We start from the raw sequence: 26,003 nt of genomic DNA, 5'->3' as shown, positions 1-26,003 counted from the left end.
AGAATAGAATAGTATGTGCAAACAGAGAGAAACTGTAGTGAGCGCATGTCAAAAAATCAATTCCGATTTGAAGCTAGTGACATATAAACGCGCATATCAATCACTTTATTTAGCGTTCATGTAAACACTACGTTCAGATTCATCAATCGTAATGAATGAATTCCGATTGAACCAAAAGGTGTCTATGTAAACGTAGATCTAGTGTATCGCGATTCGCGACTGTTCGGATCTGATTTGTGCGTCCCGTGGCCGTGGTGCTCTTTCGTTTTCCGGAATATCTGCATTAGTTTCTATGGCAATGACTTTGCGTTTATTAGGTATAAGGTAAAAACCACAACAGCAGCAACATGGAGGTGTTTGCAATACAGATGTTGTCTTATTTACAACGGGACAACGTATAGCCGCCGCACTGGGCTACCTTGATTCAGCAGGAACTTTCAACAGGTTTCCTATAACAACGTCTAACACATTTATGGTTTATGTGGCATGAGAAAGTCGCAAACCCTGCAAAATCAGACCGGTCAAACTAAAATGGATTTCCAGAAATGTAATTTGAATAGGATTTCAGACAATATATATATAGCTTGAAATATATGTAGCACGAAACCAGTGTTGGGTAAGTTACTCTAAAAAAGTAATTAATTACTAGTTACTAATTACCTCTTCAACAGTGTAATTAGATTACTGTACTAATTACTCTCTCTAAAAAGTATTTAATCACTAATTACTTTAAAACCCCATATCCATCTCAACCAGCTGAATAATACAAGGATAGACATGAATTTGTTTAATTCTTTCAAATAAATACTATAAAATAACATGAATTACCCTAACACTGACCAAGATGGAGAAGGTTACATTATAAAAACATACTTTTTAACATCAGACAATACATTTTTGATGTTAAACTCACTATTGTTTTACGTCTGATCTCATGACATTTCACACTTTTTTCATACATATTTTACAAGATGGCTAATTTATATTTGTACGAATTTCGACACCTCATAAAATGCATACGAATCGCTGTGAGATCGGATTGATCTTTACCTCAATTACATCACAAGTAACTGTAATTAAATTATAGAAAAATTAAGAGTAATCCCTTTACATTAATTACATTACATTTTCAAGGGAAAAGAAATTAAATTACAGTAACTAATTACTTAGTAATTAGTTACACCCAACACTGCTCGAAACTGATCTGTAAATTAAAAATAAATCACATTTTATGTGACATTTTGCTAAATACAATCGGATTCCAATCGGATATGAACAAAAAAGATTTGGACTGAAAGTCTGGCCGAGGCTATAATGTCCTGAATGGAATTTAGAATGGAAAGAATTGTATGCTTAAATTTTGATCAACAAACATTCAACACAAAGAAACCAAGTAGCAGAAAGTATAAAATTACTGAAGGAGTTTAGACTAGTGGGAAAAAGATGTAGGAAGAAAGAAGTGAAAGAGATACACTCACAGGAGTCTGGGAGGAGGAGGAGGAAGAGTAGGAGGAAGGAGGCAGTGCTGCGCAGAGCGTCGTAAGGTTGTGGGGGAGTTACTCACTTTGGCGCCTGTATGCCCCCTCCCCCGACCGAGGCCGAGGCTTTGCGGACCAGGCGGTACTGCATCTCTGCAGCGGCAGCGCTAGAGTAAGACAGGGACTTCCCCAGTGGCGGGGGGTGTGGCGAGAGTGGAGGGTGGGTGGTGGTTGGCAGGGGCGTGTCAGTGGAGCGTGTGCGGTATGGATACGAGGGCTGAGACGGGCCCGAGTCAGAGAGCAGTGGAGGTCGAGAAAAGCGAGGAGGCCGGTGGTGATGGTGGTGATGGTGGTGGTGGTGGTGGTGGTGGTGCGGTTGCGAGTCGTGCAGCAGGCGTTCTCGCTCGCGTTCAGGCGGAGCGGGAGGGGAAGAAGTGGAGCCATGTAGATAGACGGCATGCTGTGGAGAGGCGAGGAGGACGGTGCTGGAGGCAGACGGCTGGTGGAGTTCAGCCTCCCGTTGCTGGGAGATCTGTGCTGACAGGAAGGGCGAACTGTATCCAACTACTGGCGCGCGCGGTCGCCCTGGCGTCATCTCTGGTGCCGCGGATTCAAATTCTGGGCTTTCGGAAGGTGTGAGCAGACTATCGTACGAAAGACTGCCGTTCCGATGAGCCGGTGGTGGCGTCTGATTGGCTAAGCTTTTGTAGCTGGTGGAGGTGGTAGCCTCAGATGGTGGGGCATTGTGGGAAGAGCGAACACTGGAGGACCGAGAGGCCCCTCCGGCGAGCACCGTAGGATCAGAGAAGGAGGGGTACGAGCGCCCTCCTAGAGAGTATCCTGGGATCCCTGAGGATGGAGGTCCTCCAGGGCCCCCACCTGTTCGCTCGGCCCCGCTTCGCTCCGCTCCGCCCACCTCACACCCATCCAGACTGGGCTCAGAGCGATAGCCTGACTGCTGACTGGACTGGAGGAGAGAGGAAGAGGACTCTTTAAGACTGTCCCCACGACTCATCTACAGAGAGAGCGAGAGAGAGACAGGAAGCAGAAGAGTTTATAAAGTTACAAGAGAAATCTGAAAGCCAAATTCAAATGGGAGATATAGGACAAACTCCATTATAGGATCATGTGGGCCACTGGGGACAGATGATTTGGTAAAGTGTATTCTATAGCTATAATAAAGAGCCAGCATTACAGAAAAGCGAGGCTAAGCTTGGAAAGCAGGGAACACTGAAGGATTGGCAACGAACTTGGAAGCACTAAGGGCAGAGCACTGTACACGTCATTTTTGCCTTTTGTCTCAACAAGGCACACCACATGAGCAACCATAAAAAGTCAAAAGACCACAACATCTACTGGGAGGTGAATAAGCCCTAAGGCCTCATGTATAAAAGATGCAAGCAAATTTGACATTTACCCTGTTGTTGTTTTTTATTTTAGACCTGAGTGACTGGATATTTTTTTATCCATTTAACTCGCAGGTATATTATTTCACTAGGATTGGGTACCGAAACTCGGTGCCAATAGGGAACCGGTTCTGACGTAAACGGTAGTAACCAGACCGAATTAGAATGAACATTTCGGTGCCTGATTTGAATGCCTGAGTCTGTGGCATGAGGCGCAAACACGCAGTCTCTCGCTGTCTCCCTCACCGACGTACGCGCACTATACGGAAGCTTGTCGGCAGCGCGAGATATTTGGCAGCGAACGCAGCCTCTCGTTCCCTATTCAGAGAACGTGGGTTACACAGAGACGTTCTCTTTCATATGTTTACTCAGCCTACATGACTAGTTAAAGCAGACAAAACATGGAAACCTTTAGCCATGTCAATATTATATTACCCTGGTAGTAATCTCTATTAATCTCCAGGATAATTACATTGTTTAATATAATATTGTTTTATTTGATATTTTGTAAATATGAACTTTTATTTTATGTTGGTTTATTTATTATTACCATATGTTACTTGTATTTATATTCTAAGTTAATATTGTGTCCAGTTTGGCCCTGAAAATAAAGGGGTATTATTATTTTTTTTGACAAAGTGTGTGCGGTTTCGTTTGAAAGTACCGTTTCAAGAACCGTTTAGGCATCGGAACCATTTAAAAAATACCGAGTAGGTACTGGTATCAGATAAAACCCAACCGATACCCAACTCTATATTTCACAGAACATAATATAGTTCTGCACATTAATTTCAAGTTTGTTTTACTACTAAATGCTCAACCAAAATGGAACCATTTAAACGAGTAGTTAAACTTTAAAAAACTTTTGCTGATAATTCACTCACCCCCATGTCATCCAAGATATCCATGTCTTTCTTTCTTCAGTCAAAAAGAAATTCAAAGGGCTTTAAACAATTTCAGACAATGAATAAGGGTCTTATCAAGCGAAACGATCGATCATTTAATAATAAAAAAAAAAAGTTTACGTTTTATAAGCTCAAATGGTCGTCTTGCTCTGTTCTGTGATGCGCGTTCGTGACTCTCCTGTTCGAACTCGTTGATCAAAATGAACAAAATTTTCAACTCGTTCATTTCGTTCATTGACTGAACCAAATGACACGAAAATAGATTCCTTCATTTTGATGAACGAGTTCGAACAGGAGAGTCACGAACGCGCATCACAGAACAGAGCAAGGCGACCATTAGAGCTTATAAAACTTATGTTGTTTTTTTTTAAATGAGCAATCGTTTCGCTTGATAAGACCCTTATTCGTCGTCTGAAATTGTTTAAAGCCCTTTGAACGGTTTGCAGTTTGCAATGAAACTGTCTTTTGGACCTTGAACCATTTGGTTACCACTGAAGTCCATTATTTGGAGGAAAACCCTGGAATGTTTTCATCAAAAACCTTAATTTCTTTTCGACTGAAGTAAGAATGACTAAGAAATACTATTTTATAAATCTAAACTATGTGCACACAAACTTTTAGAATGGAATGAAAGCTCACAGTAAATGTTTATTCATGAGGCCTCTGGTCTTTCAGAATCAATTAAATTCACATTACGTAGTGTGTTTCTTATCTAATCTATCTTAATCCAGCACCACAGTGCCAAAATTGACACACCCTCAGAGCTAAAACTAGCAAAACGTTTTGCACAGCCACTCTGTGAGGACAGATGGGTTGCTTGTGTTGGGTTTATTAACACTACTTGAGTTTAATCACACAAATGGGACAGATTACATTTATTATTTTGTTTTAGAAAGGCAATATTTGACTGTGCCAAATGTTATGTATATGCTGTGGGCTTTTGAGAAAGTAGTATCTTTATATAATATAACCCTAGAGACATGAAATCCATACTATGATGATAAACTAAATAGTTGGAGAATCAAAATACAATTACAATTAAATAGAAAATTAGCAAGATTAACAAGCTGCATTTATAAAATTAATTGATGTGTACAAAAAGACAAATATTAGAGAAAGGAGAAGAACATTAACAATAACACACACACACACGGACACACACAAACAATGAAGTACAGTGTAAACTTACTGATACTGTTCAACTGAAAGCCACTGAGTCAACCAAATTGAAGGGGAAAAAACAATATAATGGATTGAATAAAATGTTAGAGGAAAAAGAAAGGTTTAAAATATGCGGTAAAATGAAAATAATAACGGTCATGCAAAAGAATGTGAATGACGTCGCATCAACAAATTAAATGCAGTGAATCACCACCACCACCACAGACTGTGAATGATTAAATTTGGATAAACAATACATACATCCACACGGAAAAGTTACCTGGTTGGCATATGCATGTGTAAGAGCTGTGTGGTTCTTTCCCGGACTGCTGTAGGTGGGTCTGTACTTGAACATGGTGGGGGTGGGCGGAGCTTTATTCAACAGACTACTCTCTGCAAACAAAAAAGTAAAAAAAAAAGTCCATGAGAAATCAGATTCAGAGTTTTAAACACATTTTAGGACACATTAAGCAGATTAAACCAGCAGGCAATTGCATTCTTATAAACCATTCCAAAAATTAATTCTTTATTCCTAAATGGCTAAATATAATCACAATTCAGCATGAAAATACAATTATGACATCATTGCTGTTACATTTTGAAACCTTGAATGAACACTATTGACTGCTAGTCAAATAGTCATTTTGAAAATTGTAATCAGAAGTTAAAAGAATTAGCTAAAAGAGTTTAATAAATAAGGCAGAAAAGATAAATGTTAATGATAATGAATCAGAATCATGCTGGTTGGCTCTAACCCTCAGGGTGTCCGCCAGGTCCTCGTGACAGGCCAGGGTATCTGAGCTCTGGTTTAGGTGGAGGCGGAGGCTCGGCGTCAGCAGATTGACTTTCCATCATCTCCAAACTGCTCTTAGACTGAAATATTGCAAGAGAAGGGATAAAGCACCAGTGGCAGTGGTTAATTAAATAAAAGAAACAGACACAACAGCAGACAACACACTAAATGTAGAAACAAGGACTCAGATACAGCATCCAAACATTGGAATTAAGGAAGGAGTTGTGCTTCTAATGGTTATATCTAAATCTAATATAAGAAAAATGGAAATGTAGCCAATGTAGTCTTCAATGCTTTTCATCATGCTGAAGAAAAAGGTTCAAGATTTGGGGGAGTATTAGAATACAAAGTCTTTTATGAACGACGTCACTTTTTAGTTTGAGGCCATTGATTTGGCACTGGGGTAAGATTGATACAGAATTTTTGGGACAATATCACCAACTTGACCAGATTATATATATATATATATATATATATATATATAATATATTAGCAGTAGTGATGGTCGCGTAATGCAATTATTCATACTTTTTTTGGTAACATATTCAGTGAATCCCAAACATTTATGCTTCAAAGTTGCATTGCCTGAACTGCCAAACTGAACACTGTACTGGTCAGGTGACGAAATTTGCTAAATTATATATTGTAAATATTTTGGTACTAAGGTACTTGCTTTGTATTGGTGTACCATGCAATCCTACTTGGTATAGTTAAATATGTTGCTGGGTGTAGAAACATGAACACACTTTAGTCTCTGGACCATTTGTCGTGCCAACTCTCTATGAGTTACTAGTTGCAGCAGAGACATCTCCAAAAGATTCAGCAACCTTATCAGAGATATAAAACCAGGACTTCTGAAAAGTGATTGCACATCTCTTTTACTTGGTTACTTTCGTTTCTGCACAGTGGATCAAATTTATCAAGCAGCTCTCTCTGCCCCACTGTACCTTCGTTCTCCCACTTGCTATCAGAGCTTACAACTCAGCAAGCTACAAGTTGAGCCTCTCATTTTAGAAATCATTAATGCAGAAACCCATCTACTGCCAAAAATCGAACACATTTTTCTCATAACTGCATGTTACAATGTTAAAAAATGTCAGAACCCTGTAATAAAGTGCTCCAAACAGATAGAAAGTTCCTGTAGTTCTTCAAGAACATAAATCAAAAGACATTTCAGAACACAACCTTTCATTAAATGAACAAGAAATTATTTTTGACGGTTTAAAAGCCGGTCTACATATCTGCCATATTATTGCAAGCCTGTCTGTGTCAGCTGTCCTCAATCACAAGGTAAATGGCACAAACAGATATTTTTTAGCTTCATCTGCCAGAGAGCGGGAATTGGAGCCAGTTGCTTGCAAAATAGTCTAGTGCACTCTCTGACCTAGGGATTTGAGCAGCGACAGGAACATCTGCATCTAAAAAGGCAGTGGTAATGCTCATGGCCAAATATTCCTGAGTCATTTAGAACAATATGTGATTCTGTTTGACCAATTTGATAGAAAGAACAAATCTGTGGTTCTGTGGGAGGAAAACGTTTAACGTGTAATTAAACGTGTTGCGGTCATATTCTGGGCTCATCTGCTTTTCTGTAGGCTGTATAGTATGCTTTATTAATAAGGTGTGTACAGAATTTGATCTTTAAACATAACTGTCTTAGGACATTAAGCCGTTAAAACGCTTTTCACGTTAAGCATTTTAGAATGTATTTTATCCAATTTGAAAAGACTCAAATGGACACAGGCAGAGTGAAAGACTGGATTTTGTTTCTCGATCAGGTATGGGTACAAGTGACAGAACATTTCAGCTGGTTCTAATTTGGATGCTGTAAACATGTTTAGCTAAAAAAGACTGCCGCTCCAGTTCATTGTTGTTTCTGCAGTTAAAAAGACAAAGTTGACAATTCTGGCTATACTTTCGTCATTTTAATTTTATTTATTGATCAATCAGGGTTATCTAATTTAACTATTTGTGGCTTGTGTTTTGAATATATGTTCCCCTGCACTTTTGCACACATTTGTTCTGTATCTTGTGACTTGAGTCTGACTTATTTAATTTTGCACTTTTATTTATTACAAAGGTAGGCTATGTTCTGGATAAAATGAATTCTGTAAATTAGTTGTTTCTGTAAATTTTTTCAGGGCATCAATGTGGCGCTGTACTCGCAGAGGCAATTAAGCCGATTCAATTGATTTGCATGTGAAATGCTAATCCTGTCTGCAGTTATTTATGTTATTTCCTAGTTTTATTGATCCGAAATGTTTTTTACATTTTCTTCAATATCTTTGTGTGATGTCATGTACATCACAGCTTTAAAATGTTAAAGACACACTACAAAGACTCATTTATATGCAAAAACCATATAAAAGTGAATTTTGCATCCGATGACCCCTTTAAGGTTGGAGAGAAGCAGACAGAACATTGAAGATAAGAAGTAAACTGGGATTATTTCCTTTACCCGGTGTAGGTCTCCATGGATTCCGTTGTCGAGCACCTTGGCTGCCAGTTGAGCCTCTGTAAGTTGCGGTCGGAGAAAAGGAGGCTGAACAGACACCGTCTGAGCCTTCTTCTTTCTACCCAGATATCTGAATACAACACTGAGTTAGAACCTCAATCAGAAAATACAACACAGCTCAAAGTTAAGAATGTAGTTGAAGACATACCTGGGTGCCTGTGAGCTGCACAGAACATGCGAGACGTTCCTGAAGCAGCCATTTGTGAAGGGGTTCACACCTCCCCTGAACTTCCCCGTCACCTACAAACAAGGAGTTGACCATTAAACAATAACCTTAAAAGGTTACTTTATCAGTTATTTGACAGTTGAAATTTGGCACTAGAGAAAAATAGTGAGACAATAAGATACAAAAGTGTGGTCCACACAAAGAGGAGGAGAGGTGGGCAGAAAGAAAGCAGCAAAATGATTTGGGAAGAGGATTATGATGAGATTACAATCTAAAGGAGGGCTGGGAGAAGGTCATATTTTGTAGGATTATAAAACTGCTTAATATGGATTTTAATCCCAGTTCACCACCACCAACATGATTATTGACAGGAAAACAAAAACAAACAAGGCAGCATAAGATTATGATTGCACATGTCACAACCTGCTCATTGGTGGTTCTGCCTCTTGCCACCAGAACGACATGGAAACCAGTGAGGCCTGCTACTGGAATGAAGAAAAGTCCGGCGACACACATGACAGCCATACTGATAAAAAGTCAAGGAAGTAAAAGCACAATACAAATTGTATCAAGTAAAGCTTTCAATCTAAAGACACTGCACAGAGTGAGATTACTGTGCTGAATTCTTCCTCAAATGTTTGCCAAATTTCGATAATCGATTAATCGGATGATTTTTCTTTTCTTATTTCGATTAATCGAACAATTATTTTTCTGATTAATCGGATGAAAAAAATTCTGTTTGCTTTTAGGTTTATTATAACTAAATAAAACCCTAAATCAGGGTTGTGTCGAGCAGGACGAGGCAGAGTCAAGCCACCGGCCTCGCGGCGCTCTCTCACATCCATCGGCCTCGTCCTGCTCGCCACAAGGGTCTTTATGTGTAAAAGACGTACTTTAAAAAGTGCAAAAGCCACAAATTGAGTTTTACTAATATCAATATTTGCATTGTTTTTAATGAGAATTGCTGATGACAAGTTGACAACCACGATTAATGTAATATATATATATATATATATATATATATATATATATCCAACATATTATGTTTTAACATAATTTTTGTTAAAACAAATGTATACATTAACAAATTTACACATTCAGATGTGAAGATATAAACTAAAAACATCTCAAATTTATAATTCATTTAATTTTTATTTAAAATTAATTTAATTATTAGGATAAATTGATCAAATAAATACAGAAAAACTGAAAACAAGCACTTGAACGTAGAGCCGCAGTAAATCGCGTTTGAAAAACAATTCAAACTTAAGACAAATGCAATAAAAAGAGAACGAAATAGAGGTAATTTATGCATCAATCTAACACGCTTGATTAAAAGGACAGGAAAAATTATGCATTAGTGCAAAAGCATTCACTGAAAACCACCGAGTACAGTGACTAAAAAACAATATTTTACTGCTGCTGTTATTAACGGCCTTTATATTTAGTGCTTCACATTATAAACATTGTTTTAATTTAACCTATTTCTGCGGTGGCGCTATTTTAATCCATCACTTAAGTTGCGAGAGTGAACTGATTGCCCAACCTGATGCTCGAAACAAAATACAGACATCCCAAGTCTCCTGGAAGTTCCGGAAGTCTGCCGCATTTTGATAGCGGCTCCCTGATGCCCACAAATTGGTTAAAACTCACAGAATCAAGAGCGAGCTTGCGAGACAGACGATAATGTGCTTCAAACCGTCCGTGTAGCGCGCGAGTGAAGTGGCAGAGATTGGCCCGTTTCAACCAATCACCAGTAAACAATATCTGTGACGAAATCAGACCAACTAATCAATAATGACATTTTTTTCATAATCGAATATAATCGATTTTATCAATTAGTTGTTGCAGCCCTAAAATAATAAAAAAAATGTTTACGTGGTTTTAAAAGGATACGTGACAGCCGAATGCACTCTATCCAGCTGCTGGGTGTGGTAGAGAATGAAGAGCAGGCCGAAGCCAAACACGCCCATTATGTGAGCCGTCAAAGAGATGAGGAACAGGAAAAAGTAACGGTAGTTTCTCCGGCCGATACAGTTGTTAACCCATGGACAGTGATGATCAAAATCCTGTAGGGGGAGAGATAGATAGAGTGAGAGAGAGAGAAGCTTAAGGGTGTCCAAAGCACACACACTTCTCTACTTAATTAACACAAATCGATAGGTTTATTCAGCAAAGCATTAGTCAGAGCAAGAGTGGACAGACTGATTAATGACAAAGATTGCCCTATAGAGAAAAAAAAAATACAAGACCGTAAAAATAAATGCAAAGATGTCACATTTTTATGTAAATGGAATTGCTATTTATTGTAATGTTTTGTTTATTTAAGGCTCACATTGAGGTCACAGCTTAACACAGTCACTAGAATAAGGTGTGTGTACCTCTACACAGTTGTCACACACGGAGCAGTGTGAGCAACGTGGGGGTCTGTAGAAACGGCATGTGGAGCACCACTTCATCCGTACTTGAATGCCTCGAATCTCCACAGTCTTATAGAGAGGAGCCCGGAAATCATCCTCTTTATCTTCATCCTCCTCAGCTACAACACACAGACAGACACACACAGTGTTTTACATTCCTTCCACAATGGATAAAATTAAAGATATGAGCATATATACACTATGAAAGCAATCCGTTCAAATGTGTTTTCGACTACTGGAAGTGATCGAAAATGGACAAGCTCAAAACGTTTTAACCCTAAAACTGTATTCTGGACAAATGTGGGCAAAATAGTTTTGATATATTTAAAAAAAAAAAATACTTCCCTTGATCTGAGTGGTACAAGACTTGGCTACTTTTCCTAAGTTTGCCTCCTGAACACACACAATTGTTTTTGACTCAATTCCACAATGTTAAGTGGGTGAAAAAAAAACTCCTTAATCTTGTATTTGGGTCAAAAATGGGCAACCATACAGTAGAAATGAATGGGAAAAACTGTAATTTAGAGCATTCTAAAATAAGCCAAAATAAGACACCAGGTGATGGCAAAGTCACTTCATCTTTAGGTTTTAGCTCTAAGAACTTATTGGAATGATATTTTAATGTAGTTAAAAAAAAAAACTTGTTATGTACTTTTTGAAGTAAATAAATTCAAAAATACCCCCAAAATTTAAAAAAAAAAAAAAAACACCATAAATGGATAGACAAAACTTTATCGAAGACAGTGATTACATTTATAATAAATAAAAATTAGGATCACACCCGAGTCCTCTGTGCCCACATTTGTCCACAATTACAGGAGTAAGGGCTATAAAGTGAATACAGTTTGAGGGCTACACCCTGTTTACTTCTATATTTAGCATCATCCAATCTGAATACTATGTGTAAACAGGGCCTAAGAATATTAGGATAGTAAAATGCACTTGGTATGTTTTCACATGAACTTTATGATAAGTTTTATTATAGTATCTTTATATATTATAACAGTATTCATTAATATTTCAAAATTATCCTTTAGTTTTAAATTGTCATTTTTATTAGTTTTGTGTCTATTTAGAACTCATTTATTTTCATTTCAGTTTAAGTAATTTTACTATTTCATCTTCAAATAATTTTATTTCAGTTAGTTTCCAAGGCAACATCATTTTTCATCAAATGTTTATATTTCATTTTAAGTTAAACTATACTTTTAGCTGGGAAAGGGGAAAAATACTCAAATTCAGTTAAATTCCTGTATTTCTGCACTCAAACAGTCTGGTTTGTTTTTCCAATAAAGCAGCCACTAAGCCCACATTCTACTAAAGCTGTAATATTTAAGCACATAGATACATCATATTGTTTCACTACCTCTGGGGAAGATGCCAGGATCCATAAAGGTGGCCATACAGAAGTTGGCCAGAACAAACAGAAACATAATGCCATTGTATATCGGCACAGCAACAGAAAACTGCTCGGAAAGCCAAGGGCACCTGAAAGAAAGAAAGGTATTAATGGGACACAGGATGAGACAAATCACACACATCATGTTTGCTTCTATGAAGGCACATACGGATCAACTATGATCCCTATACTTGACATTGCATGTCCTGCAATGCGACTCTCGCATTGTGCACATCGCATTATTGATGCTTATACTATATATCGTTCAGGCCTATTGTCAACCTCATAATTCTGCTCATTCTCAGGCTATAGAGAATCGTTACAGTGACAGGATTTCGCGAGTAGCCTATAAACAGTGTTTCATGCGCTGCTGTAAATGACAGAATTAGACATTAACTACACTAAAGAACAGCTTTTTGTGCTCGTTTAGCTCTTTATTAATAACATTTTTATTGACATTAAAGTGAAATTACTAAACTAAAATATAGGAACCTGATACAAATGCTAATTTAAAAAGAAAAAATGTCAGACACACTTAGGTTTTTGCATTTGAAGTCTTCATATTGTACATTTTCTGTTAATTTAAGGACTGTTTTAGAAGCATGTTTTACTACTATACAAACTATATAATCAAATGCAGATTACAACACAATTTCACAAGGTTACGACCAGAAAACCTGCAATGTAGGAAGACAAAAAAAAATGGAGAATGGAGAAATGAAAGAAAAAATTGAGGAAGGTAGTACTTCATGACAGATGTTGGCCTATTTTCATTGCGTTTCATTGTTTAATCTGAGGGGTTGGTGAGAAAAGAGGGATCAGAAGGGGCAAATGACACGAATGAACAGACGTGACACAGCATCTGACTCAAGCCCCCCATATTTACTCTTGTGTGCCAACTGGAAGGACTGTATTTTGGCATGATGACCGTTTCTGTTATGTTCACAGGTCACGACTTACAAAATCCAGAGCACAAGAAGTCAACAGGAAGTTAATGTGATTTCTCAACAGCTCTGACTGACTTAAATGATGATACTTTATAAACCTTACCAGTTTGTGCGCACAAGCAATTCTGCGCAACATTAAGGAGCTTATCATGTGAGATTTACATAAACATCAAACTCATGTCTATTACAGCTTCCCTAGGTCAATCTATTAACTCCTTGCAGAAAGACTTATGTGAGGGTTTTGCTGTAAATAAAAACTACATAGGTCTGATGCATGCCTGCTCTGCTATTTTCTTGTAACTTTGTACACTAAATTGTAAGTCACATTGGTAGGAAGTTATGTGACTCCTAAAACCAGAAATGCTGTATTAGATTTGCTAACTATGTGCTTTCCAAATGCATCAATCATGAGTAGAAAAAATATTTGATGTTGCCTCATCTAAGACATGACCTAGGGTGTTAACTTAAGACTGCAAAAATTTAGATTAAATATAGATAGATTATTAAGCAGAAAAGCCTTTAAACACAGTACAGCAGCCAAGGTAAAATGTGATATTCTAAGCAGTGTGAAAAATCCTTCTGACATTCAAGACAGCCCGCTGTATTAAACATTAACATATTCTGAACTGAGGATATTATTAGACGTGCATTCTTTAAAAGCAGGCCGTCAACAATAATAATAAAAAAAGAAAAAAATGAGCCACATCTAAGAATGTAATAGTCTCAGTATTAAAATAACTGGAGTAATGCTAAAAAGTGACAGCAGTGACATTCACTATACTGCTACTACACTTGCAACATTGTCGTCATCATCAGACAACAAGAATTTGCAATTTTCTCATGTAATTTTATGGAACTTCTGTTCCGAGTAGATTTAGATGTACAGAAAGAAACTAACCATATAGCGTAATGTTGCTGTTGTTTAGCAGTGATAACATGAAATACTAAATACCATGTAGCTATTGGTTTCTTGGATATCTTTTATCAAAAGAAACATAACTTTTCAACATCAAAATATCTTTATACAAATTTATTTTTTGCAAAAAAGCAGAACTGTTGTGCTTCTTCGAGCATGCAAATTTGGTTCAGTCCGTAGATTTGAATTTGAATTAATACAATACTGCATGGCTTTGTGATACTACTTGGTTTCATGATAAATCAGCTGGTAGTACTTTAAGATGCGTTTATGGTATTGTGTCAACCTTAGTTTACACAAAAAAACTTATGAACTAGAAAAGATTAATTCCACTACACTACTTTTCCATTTTTTTTAATGTGCTAGACAGACGCCGCTGTGTTAGCATCTTTTACGGCTCAAAGAACACCAACATTTGTTCAAACTAATGTTACCTCATTTAAGTTTTGATTCGGGTCACAGACATACTCCTAGAGTAACGCATATGCAAAGTAACAATACCAAACATTTACAAAAATGTATTTCATTTATTAACATTATTTCACTCTCAAATGGTTGTATGACGCCTGAAATGAATAATGTAAAAACATTTGACTATTTCTACCTCAATACCACGGTTACACTTAGCATTACTACATTAAATCAATGGTGAAAGTTGGTGATTTGAGGACTGGAAAAGCTATAAATTAAATAATGAGAAAGTTTTTCCTGGTTTCCACATTAGCGCTACTTGATCTGATATGGTTTGACATTTCTGCTCTGAATTTGAATGCTTCTCACAAGACTCACAGTGATGTTATTAATTCGGCAGCTAATTTAAATGCTCTCTCACTGGATCTCCCAGCGTTGTGTAGTAACCTTATCAGGTGATCAAAGATAGTCCAACCTATTACAAACCTATTTGTGAGCTCGAGCTGCGCTGTCTATTATTGCTCCGAACTGATAAACGGTCCATGCTGCACAGCTCAGAAGAGAGAACGGTTTCGTTCTGCTTTTGTTTTCTTTGCCGATTGAGGTTTCTCATATGCAACAGAAACAGCAGCTCCTATCAGTTGTGCAAAATTTAGTTGCACCGACTGGGAAAAAGGTCACAAAATGCAAGCATTTGGTCATGGTCAGCAGTCCAGGGAATGATAGAATATCGTTAACTGCTCCAGTGAAGATCAGTCAAGTTAAAAAGAAATTGGGAATTATGAGCGGGTTCTAGAAAAACACATGGCATTGTTCAATCCATTGTGCAGCAACACACTGTTATTCATCAGGTCCTGTTGACTCATACATCATAAATGATTGCAACAATAAATGTTAGTGAATGTGTGTGTACTCACGTGAAGCAGAAGAAGAGTGTGGTTGATCCAACCAAGAAGGCCGTTGCCGCTGAGACTGGCACGTAGCGACTAGGCCGCAGAGGCCTGGATGGAACGGTGGGCTGGGGTGGGGATGTGGGTCCAGACACGCCCCCACTCATGCTGCCGCTCGGCATCACCCAGGGGGCAGGATGGCAGCACGCCCCGGAAAATTATCCGTTTGGGAGTGTGTTTGTGTTGTTGAGACAGCAAAAATGCAAAGAAAGACTAAGGGAGAAGTCGTTGTCCTTTTAGCAATATAAAAAAAGGCCACAAGATGAGCATTGTTTTAACAGTACCATAAAAAAAGAGAAATCCTTAAAAGAGAGAATTTGGAAAAAGTTAAAAAATAAATATTTCAAAAAGAAATTTTGGGTTTCAGCAAATTCTTGAATTAAAGTTTATGATGTTTGGACGCTTATAAAATATTAAATGTATAAAGCCAATTACAGAACAAAATTTGCTCAAAATTTCTATATTTTCTCAAGTCTAAATATTACTATTTTGATCATGTAAAAGAATTATTGAAAAAGCAAACTTAAAAGGCTTAGGGAAATGCCAAGAAAAATGACTGGAATATGGGAATTGCTTCTTTTTTTAAAAATCCTCAAATGTCTAACCACTTCGAAGGTTTAAATCTTCAGTAATGCTTAAAAATGTAACAAAAATTTCAGAAAGATTTGGTGGTACTGTATGAAATAAGAGGTAGAGGAGAGTAATGTTTATGAACTTTTCTTTTTGTGATGCTAATAAATATTTTAAATATATATTATTTGAGTTTGATGTTTTGACACCCAGCCCTGTTGTCAATTTAAGGATTTCAAAAGTTGGCAAAATGTTTTCTTCTGCTGTGAATGAGAGTTGAATAGATCACCAAAATATACATAAAAAATGAAAAGGTGAGAGCCAAAGAAAGGTACAAGAGGATGTGTCTCAGTTTTGGGGTAGTTCAGTTTTGAAGGGAGCAACGACAATGAAGAAATCAGACGGCAGTCACAACCTTTAACAGTTTTCCCCCACCGTCCACACTTTCAGAAAATATAAAAATGTCTCTCCTTCATTTCAACCAACGTGTACTACACTGCATCTTAAGAAATGGAGCCCCGTGTGTCTCTGAGTCGAAGCATTGCTGATCCACAGGATAGTTATAAAGAACAGGCCAGTATCTTCAAGTAAACAGGCTCACACCTGCATGGCTGATTAGATCAAATTCTCGCTCTTTGAAGAATGGTCCGGCAAAAACACCTTCCTTGATGGAGCTTGCAGAGACAAAAACAGGTGAGAAGAGCAACACTTCACTCACACACCTCAAATCTCCAGGGAATTGATCCAGGTCAGTAGAGCAATTGTGAAATGAAAATGTTGGAGCGCGGAGGAATCCCAGGATGTACAGGTGCTTATGTGGGGATTGTGGGAGGAGGGGTTCAAAACAATGGACAAGAGTTCAACTTCTCTCTTGGGACAGTTCAGGGACTTCCGTAATCGTGTTTATGTGTGTGTATCAGGCCCAGCTGATATCTATTAGCAGATGAGGAGGCATTACATAAGAATCTCAGGGGGGCGCGGCCTCAAGGGAGTGCCTTGAGCCATGTCGACACCTCCTTTTCTGACTCTGTGGAGTTATCTCCTCTTTCAGAAGACCATATGCACACTCACACATCCAGAGGGTGTGCTGGAGAATGAAAATAAACTCCACCTGAAAAGAACAAAAGAGGGAAAAAATTGATTTGAGAGCGAAAAAAAGACTTGAGCATCAAATTTTAAAAAGACAAATTTGGCAAATAATGTGCCTAAGGTTTATTTATAAAATGAGAACATGTCAGTTTATTTCATTTATTCTATAAGTTGTGGGTGAAATGTACATGAAAAAGGTTTGGTTAATGTAAAAGCCACAAATATAAAGTGGAAATTAAATAAGATTATCAATTATAAATAATTACATTTTAGTTGTCCTCGTGCTGCACACAAAAATAAACAAACCATGTGATATATATACAAAACGTAAATTCGTAATTAATTTTGCTATATGGATTATTTTCTCATCCAATTTATTCCTCGGAAGAAAAGCCCCTGATGGGCCCTTATGTAACGTTATCACCACTGCGTACGCACAAAAACACAGCATACACCAACTTTCACGTTCACGGCCAGATGTACTAACAGTAAAATTAACGTAAGAATGTGCGTTCCTCCATGCAGACTTCATGCCTGGCAGTGGCATATGTACATTTGTTGTGATTTTTGTCTGTTGGCCGCTCAGAGGCAATAAAGTGTGAAGTGGAATAAAGTGAATCGGCAAATATTACACTACGAATTGTTCTATTGCACCACCAGCTGTCAGATATTGCTTATAATTTGTAATTGATAAATTATTTGACACATTATTGTCACATGAGTCTTATTAAAATATTCTATTAATTATGCAATTAAGTAAGAACATATATAAAGCATGTGCAAATGGGCTATATGCACGCATAAGTTCCGCATTTGACGCAAGGATGCTCGTCCATTTCCGGTTGTGGAGATTAAAGCGGAGGAAATCCGAGGAAAACGGGATTATGGCAGAGTCTTCAAAATTTACTGTCCTCCCATCTTTGAAACAAAACGTGCATACGTTTAGATGTAATTTTATATATAGTTATGTTTATTTAATATAATCTTAAAAAAGAAGCATTAACACAACAAGGGGTGTCTGTTTTATCTGTTTTTGTGCCTAACGTTTCTTTAGTATAACCATGGAGTATAAAATTCAATATAAATTCTCTGTATTGCATTGGACTCTACGATCAGCGAGTATACCGCCGTGCATAGAGCCCATTGATACAACCCGTCTAGCAATGGCAGTGTTGGCTTTATTAGAGGACATTTTCAATGGACGAATCCAGAGAGAACGATTTTTTAGGGACCACAATGATGACTGGCTTATCAGCCGTTTCAGATTTCCAAGGGCTCTACTCTTGGAGCTCTGTGCTGAGTTGGGACCGAATATTGAAAGAGAGACAGTAAGGAGCCACACATTACCCGTTCCATTACAGGTTCTTACTACACTTGGTTTCCTGTCAACTGGTTCTTTCGAAAGAGAACTGGCAGACCGCTTGGGAATTAGCCAGTCATGTTTGAGCTGTGCAAACGCAGCTGTATGGCACGGGATCATCCGCTTGTATACCAGGTATTTAACGTCTCCATACGATGCAGGTGACCAGCCAAAGAGCAATTTGCAGCAATAGTGGGTTTTCCTAATGTAATCTGAGCGATCGACTGCACACATATTGCTATAAAGGCACCATCTGAAGAAACATTTGCATGCGAATTGGAAACATTTTCATTCAAATAATGTGCAGATTATATGTGATGCACAAATGCGCCTAACAAATATTGTGGCAAGGTGGCCCCATAATTCATATATCCTTACAAACAGCATGGTTGGGATGAGACTCCAAGCTGGCAGGGTGCACGATGGGTGGCTACTTGGTAAGTTATGCATTTAAATGTATGGTCCTATCTAAACGTTAAATTTTTGTGTGTGTAATTATTCAACTGCCCATCAAGAGACAGTGGTTATCCAACTAAAGCCTTGTTCACACTACATGATTTTTTAAACGTCAGGCTGAACTGTGCGGTTCACACTACATGACTTGCTCGAGTGAAATCAGGAGTGTTCAAGTTGTTTAGCTGTTCACACCACACAACACAACGTGATTGATCCACAACAGGAGGTAACCCACTACGCGAGTTGACAACGCACTACATAGAGCAGACTGATCTCATGAAGTAGCGTGTGTATGACACGCCAATTCGTATTTCCATTTTTGGCGTGCTATCAAGATGCATAATCGCCTTTCAGCGTGTTTATGAACACCGTTGACTTAACGTTATATAAATATATGACTTACCTCAACCCCGTCCCTAAACCTAACCGTCACTGGGGTTAATGGCATTTATGACTGTTCCCTTACCATCCTAGGTATAAAAAAAAAAGATATGACTTACCTCAACCCCATCCCTAAACTTAACCGTCACTGGGGTTAATGGCATTTATGACTGGAGATTTGACTGCGTGTACAGACACGCGGAATGACGCGGACGTTAATGGCGTAGACATATACGCATACACACGGATAGCTCAAAATGCGTAGAGATAACACGCCACCTGACTCGAAAGTGGCGTATATGTTTACGCAAAAGTCATGATGTCGTGTTGCATAGAGATACAACCACGATCGGATGATAAGAGCAAATCATTTATGACTCAATGAGAGCTGTTTCAGTACTATGTTACGGTCTAAATCCTGAAAATAATCAAATAAATAACGAGTTGACAACAACTGTCACCCAACGATTCTATCTTGTCTACACACCACGTTTTGTCACAAAAAAACGTGCAATAAAATGAACCAGAAATTACGTGAAACAGCACATGCGCCAATACCCAGTGAAGAAGAGAACACAACACGTGAATATGGACGTCAGACAGAAACTAGTCCTGCACACTGTTTGCGCGACGATCTGCTCTGACAAAAAAAAATGCAAAAAACTAAGATTTACCTGGTGTCCTCAACCCATGTGTTGCTATGTTTGGCTTTACTCATGACATCACTGAGTTTGAGCCGCGCGACAGCTCTGAATATCTAGCAGGGTAGATATTTTTCTGGGCTCTGCGACGCGTCTGCGAGCGTTTTCACTGCGTTTTTGGCTCTTTCATACTAACAGATTGGCAAGCGTACATCGTCTGCTAATCCCCCGCGATAACACCCTGACCTGTCGGCGAGCTCAACGATTTGCAAATCGGGCATAAATCGGGCTTAAAATCCTGTAGTGTGAACTTGGCTTAAAGACGTGGCTGTTAACCCCCCTCACCAACCCACAAACAGACGAGAGCGCAGATACAATGATGACCATTCTCACACTCGGTCAGTTGTGGAGCGGGCGATTGGACAGCCGAAATGTCGGTGGCACTGCCTTGACAGGACCGGGGAGATTCTGTTATACCGCCTTGACAAGGTTTGCCGCATCATACTGGCCTGTGGAGTGCTGCACAATGTCACGCACAGGCATGGCATACCCCTTGGTGAGATGGGGGCACCGCCAGATGACCCTGACCCAGGACCAGTATATGTGCAGCACAATCAACAAGCCATTCAGACCTATCAACGTGTAATTGCGACATTATAAAGGTACTCAGACATAGTTCATTTTTTGACCAATTCCTTTAATGAGTTGCTTATTTCTGTGAGTGCGTCATTTACATTTTTCCAGCGACTGTTAATTTCTCCAATGGCCCTAACAATTTGCTGTTGTGGCTCCAGAACAGCAAGTGTCAAGACGCGGCCAGAAGCATTTGAGACATCGGAGACGCTGGACTGAATGGGCTCTGGCTGCATGGGTGGTGCGGACCCTGAATGCGTGCCAGTGGACGTTCCTGCAATGTTTTAGTATGAATTCAACGTAAGTCTTTGTACATGAGGCCCCTGATCTGTAGGGTAATCCTCAACCAGTTTCTGTTTGTTAACCAAACAGAAATTTGTTGTAGAGATGACATTACATAAGCTTTCACTAGCAAATGTAATGTTGAAAAAGGTGTCTGGATGTTTTCAAAGCCTCAAGGTTTTGTCTCTGTGTGTTCATTCTGTGCATAATATCATAACTGAACTGTGTGCACCTGTACAGATTGTATTGTCAAGTAAAACCTTTGATGTCATGGGTCTTGATTATCCATAAAACTAAACTTAGTCGGTCTGACAATGACATTGTTAATTTTTAACTACACAATCACAACAGAGATGTGACACTGCAAATGAAGATGGGTGAAAAAAGGAGGAGACGTTAAAAGTAACAGCAGTTAGGTGGTGGTTGACAGATGTCCTCATTAATTAATGAATAAAGGGGTGAAGGTGCAATTCAGAATTGAAATTTAATACCGTAAATAACTCTTCCAGCGAGACACCTGTTACTGCGTCTAATCTTAAAAGGAGTTAAAAATTAAAAATAAGATATCTTGTGATGATTTTTATTTTTAGGCAGGGCAGGGTGGTATATAGAGTTTGTACGATATTTCGATTTATTTTTTAGAAACGATATGGAATGAGGCAATACCGTTTATATCAATACAGTAGTTTGATACAAGCACTTCTGAAAAATAGCAGAGGTTGCAGTGTGAGCTGCTGCAGTGAAAGTAGCTACATAGTACAATTTATCTTAAACATGACACAATCTTATATTAAGGGATTCAAAATAACTGGTAGCCTAAGATATAGTTAACAAGTTTAAAGCAGCTTGTCCTGTCAGATGCTCTGCCAGATACTGTTGCTGACTGACAGATAAATACTTGCGGTTTAATGCGTTTGAGATGTAGTGCCTTCCTCAGTGTTCAACTTGCATTTCACAAGTATATTCTCCATCTGTAAATGTTAGAAAGTAAAACAAATGTGTCCATTTTACTGTCAGGAGAGGACTAATTGAATCTCCGTTAAAATTCAAGCTTCCGCGAAGGAGAGCCACCGTGCCCATGCACACCAAACAGAGGGAGCACAATTGAATAGTAGCGCAATTCTGACTAAAATAAACATATTGCTAAAATATTTGTTGTTGGAGACAATAAATGTGCCATATGTGGAACTTTAAACCTACAATATTTTTATTTAAGTGATTTTATTATAATGGGTTAATCAAATGCAGGCTAATATAATTAGTTTGTGCTTTTGTTTTTATTTTCATTTTTAGTTTAGACAATAGTCAATATAAAAACAAAATCTTTTTGCACATAATATATTGTATAGTCTATATTACATTATATATTTGTTTCCATATCCTTCAATATCATGTTTGTAGGATATCGTTGGGCAGAATGTGAATTTTTTTAAAATATACAGATTTACAGATTATTAAATGCCTAAATTACCATAACTGAATTTCAGCTCCAGAGGCTTAATTTCGTTAATGAAATCTATTACGAAAAATGTTCGTTGACAACATTATTTTCCCATGACTAAGACGAGGCAATAAGATGACACCAACAACATAAAACGATAACTGTGTGACTATATCAACATGCATTATTGTTGATGGAAAGAACGAGACTAAAATTTTTGGTAAAAAATAAAATCGCCCTAAATAACTCTGTTTTTGTCGAATAAAAGGAGACAAAATATATCACAATGTTTTTAACAAGCCACTATAAGCTTTTATGCTTACAGTTGCCAGATTTCAAGAATTGAAATCCCCCAATCAGAGCTTTTCTGTTAAAAGAATGCGCAGATGATCTGAAAACCAACAAATGAGCCACTTGCACTATATTTGAGATTGTAGTTGCTGAAAAAATGCACTTACTTATACACCTTCTGTGGGGTTTCGTTCATGTAATTTGGAATATTGGATTTCTAGGAATTTCACTGAGAAATTTCATTTTTGAGAGAAGTTTCTTGTACATAGGAAGCAGCCTAAGTCCAATTCAGAAAAAAAAAAATATATATATATATATATATATAACCTAAAACCGTGACAAACCAAACCTGTGAGTCCTTTAAACCATTACACATCTAAAATATTTGATGACAGCTCAGTGACATTTTGACATTTTATAACATTCAAACAAGTCTTTCACTAGGCTATACCTACATACAAATATGTATATAAAATTATGGGTAGCATTTTGTTAGTCATATAATTGATGCACCAATCCTGATGTATTGTTATACCCCTAGAAAAGATACATTTGATCATGTGTTGCATTTGGTTAGGACATGGTGTTACAGACAATCTGGCGGTTATTCAACATGCATAGGTCAACATTTGTGACATCAAAATTACAATAATTGTGACAGAATAATAATAATTTCATATAACCTGGTTTTGTTGCAATGTCATTTTTAGAATATGTATGAGCTGATTTTTGTAAACATGTTTATGAATGAGAATTCATTTAGATTTGCTCCAAATAGATTTTTCTCTCCTGACACTTTTGGATTTTACAAAACCTAAGAATTAGGTGAAATAAGGCATTGCGGTCTGACACGTTTCGAAATGCAACAGCGCAAAATCACGCTTGCATAGGGATGGGAATGTTCAATTATGTGAAAGCATGTTTCTGGTCTAAGTCAAACACACAGTGTACATATTCTTTCCTCCACTTCATTAATCCCTTTTTATGTGAATTCCCTCTCTTCTCCTCCTCACTGTCCGCTAACACAACAGAATGATGAAACCTAAAGCCATGTGGCATTACACTCCCTGCCAACTGAGGCAACTTGCATTTCTTACAATCCAATAAATGCCTGCCAATTTCACATGGTGAGAGTGAAGCAAAGCATCTCTTTGATTCTATAAGGAGAGAGGGAGAGAGAGACATCTGTCACCCTTTTGAACTTTTCTATTTTCCAGTCTTCCCTGACACACCCCTCTGCACTTAAAATGGAAATAAAGATTAACACCAGACCTAAACTGGCACACCTTTATGCGTAATAGTAGAAAAACAGACAGACTACGGCCAGAAAACATTTGATTTTCACGTGCACAGCTCAAATTCAGCACGTTTTCATTCATACGTGAGTCACTGATTGTATGTGACACGGTTTGTGCACGGTCTGAATTTACAATAGGTGATCTGATGAAGCAGAATGACTCCCGTGTGACTAAAATACAAAACGTGCAGAACTAATAAACATGATCTCATTATGCTAAGGTGGCACGATTAAATAGCTAAAAGGAAATTAAAAAGCAGTGCGGCGTTGTCTTACACACTTTGAGGCGGTGAGTGTATCTTTTTGGGTGTGTTTCGCTGCAGCTGCACTGTTTAGGCCCCGACATGAATCCGCACGACGCCGATACCGAGCGCGCGGTCAAGGCTTTGGCGTCGCGCGAAGCACAACGGGGCCTCGATCGATTACCTCAGTAAAACCGAATCGAAAATGCCATTTAAAACACACATTCCAGGCTTTAACCTTAACACTGCAGCGACTACATGTCAATATAAAGTCAGTGTGTAGTCACACCCTTGAAAACACGACTTATTCTGCTACACGGGGAATGACAGCAAATAACATGCACAGAATAAATTACTCGTGCTTAAGGAAATCAATAAATAAATAACATGGAAGCGTTAGATTGACATTATCCTAACTAGTTGTAGCACAGCTGGGCAGGTCTATTAGCATGACAGCTAGCATTATATAGCTTCTTTTTCAAAACAGTGTTTACGTTGAAATAAATGTAACACCACTGGCGACCTACCTGTCAGTTCATTGGCGTCGCTGCTTTAGAGGATTGGTGTGTGTGACATTGGTTATCCTCTTTAATAGATTCGATGATGGCTTTAATCTCCGTTTCAATCTTTGGGTGGTGGGGTCTTGCCGACGGCTCACTTAGCCAGTTAGCCTGCGTCCAAACTATGAATCTTTTGCCTTTTTTTTACACACTCGAGTTATTAAAATCTGGGCGTTCTCGATAAGCGTTTAAATCTATATTCTGTCGCATATGACTTGATAAAGCTCGCGTAGCTTAAAGCTAACGACAGGTTTAACGTATTTTCACCTCGCTCAGCTCAGCGCAGCGGCACGAGCTCCAGTCCACATCCTCGAGCCTCCCAGAACAGTCTGACGTCCCCGCCCTCCTGTGAGCTCATTGGCCGAGAGCTGCTGTCGCTCCATCCGGAGCTACCAATGAGAAGATGCAAGGAAGCGTTTGACGGGACTTGTCAAACTCACTCTTTCGAATCTCAGGTGTTTGGGTGTTTGTGAAAGAGCGTGACCTATATGAGTGTGACGGACACTTGAACAAACGCTGGTGTATAGGGGAGAAGCAGTGGTAGGACTTCCAAACGGTTTATATGTTAATAATTTTAGTAATGAACTGACATACATAAACAGCTTAATGAAGGATAAAAAGTGACACAGTGACATATTAAATACGTGTGTCTGAGAGGGAGGCAGACAGACAAGACGCTTGTGTTGCTCTGAGGATTAAAGGGACAGCAGGAGTTTTACAGATAAGCGTCTCCCCCACCCACAATAATATCCCCACAAATCTGACCAACATCTGTCACACCACCTCTTGTAGACCAAATAACACAAATCTACTGCTCAGTGAACAAAAACATATTTCACAAGAGTAGCCTGACAGATGCTGGGGTTAGACTGTAATTTACTGGGAAACATACAGGAAAACATCAACTCTCTGACATGCATAGATATGGCCTAAATGACATAAGATATGGTAAAAATAAAGTAGCCAATAGAATACAGTGTCTGGCAATGGAGAATGCACACTATATCCTACATGATGTGAGACCTTTCAAACAAATTCATCATAACAAATGCTGATCTTTCAGTATTCCTGTAAACAGACTCTGAATTTGGGCGTTCATTCAATTTTATTTCATGATCCCCAAGTTGAACAACAAGGCAATCCGTAATGTTGACATTCTGGACTCACATAAAGAAATTATAAATTCATTATTACTTTCAGAGATATTTACATGCACATCATGAGATGGTAACTCCTGTCCATAACCTTTTAAATACTCGACCTAGTTCCATTGCTTAGCAACGGGAAGAAACT

General features: G+C 38.3%; 1 protein-coding gene across 2 annotated transcripts in view; it reads right to left on the bottom strand.

The window, feature by feature from the left end:
• The window catches only part of zdhhc5a (zDHHC palmitoyltransferase 5a), a 29,820-nt gene extending 4,774 nt beyond the window's left edge, over window positions 1–25,046 (bottom strand). The window contains exons 1-11 of one of the 2 annotated variants that reach the window (XR_005625320.2): window positions 24,678–25,046; window positions 15,435–17,148; window positions 12,211–12,332; window positions 10,806–10,963; window positions 10,321–10,493; window positions 8,848–8,950; window positions 8,407–8,498; window positions 8,202–8,328; window positions 5,706–5,823; window positions 5,231–5,343; window positions 1,479–2,493 (exon numbers count right to left, since the gene is read on the bottom strand). Coding sequence is in view for 1 of the 2 variants with exons in the window: in XM_039689761.2 (XP_039545695.2) it covers window positions 1,565–2,493; window positions 5,231–5,343; window positions 5,706–5,823; window positions 8,202–8,328; window positions 8,407–8,498; window positions 8,848–8,950; window positions 10,321–10,493; window positions 10,806–10,963; window positions 12,211–12,332; window positions 15,435–15,589 (2,090 nt within the window). In the remaining variant the exon portion in view is untranslated. The remainder of the gene's footprint in view (window positions 1–1,478; window positions 2,494–5,230; window positions 5,344–5,705; window positions 5,824–8,201; window positions 8,329–8,406; window positions 8,499–8,847; window positions 8,951–10,320; window positions 10,494–10,805; window positions 10,964–12,210; window positions 12,333–15,434; window positions 17,149–24,677) is intronic. The other variant, XM_039689761.2, reaches the window with a different exon arrangement.
• Between the last annotated feature and the right edge of the window lie 957 nt (window positions 25,047–26,003).

This window comes from Pimephales promelas, chromosome 6, assembly GCF_988280905.1.
Source record: "Pimephales promelas chromosome 6, fPimPro1.hap1.1, whole genome shotgun sequence".
Classification (NCBI taxonomy): Eukaryota; Metazoa; Chordata; class Actinopteri; order Cypriniformes; family Leuciscidae; genus Pimephales; species Pimephales promelas.
The sequence above is the reverse complement of the archived record's forward strand: the minus strand, read 5'-3'. Positions and strand labels throughout refer to the sequence as shown.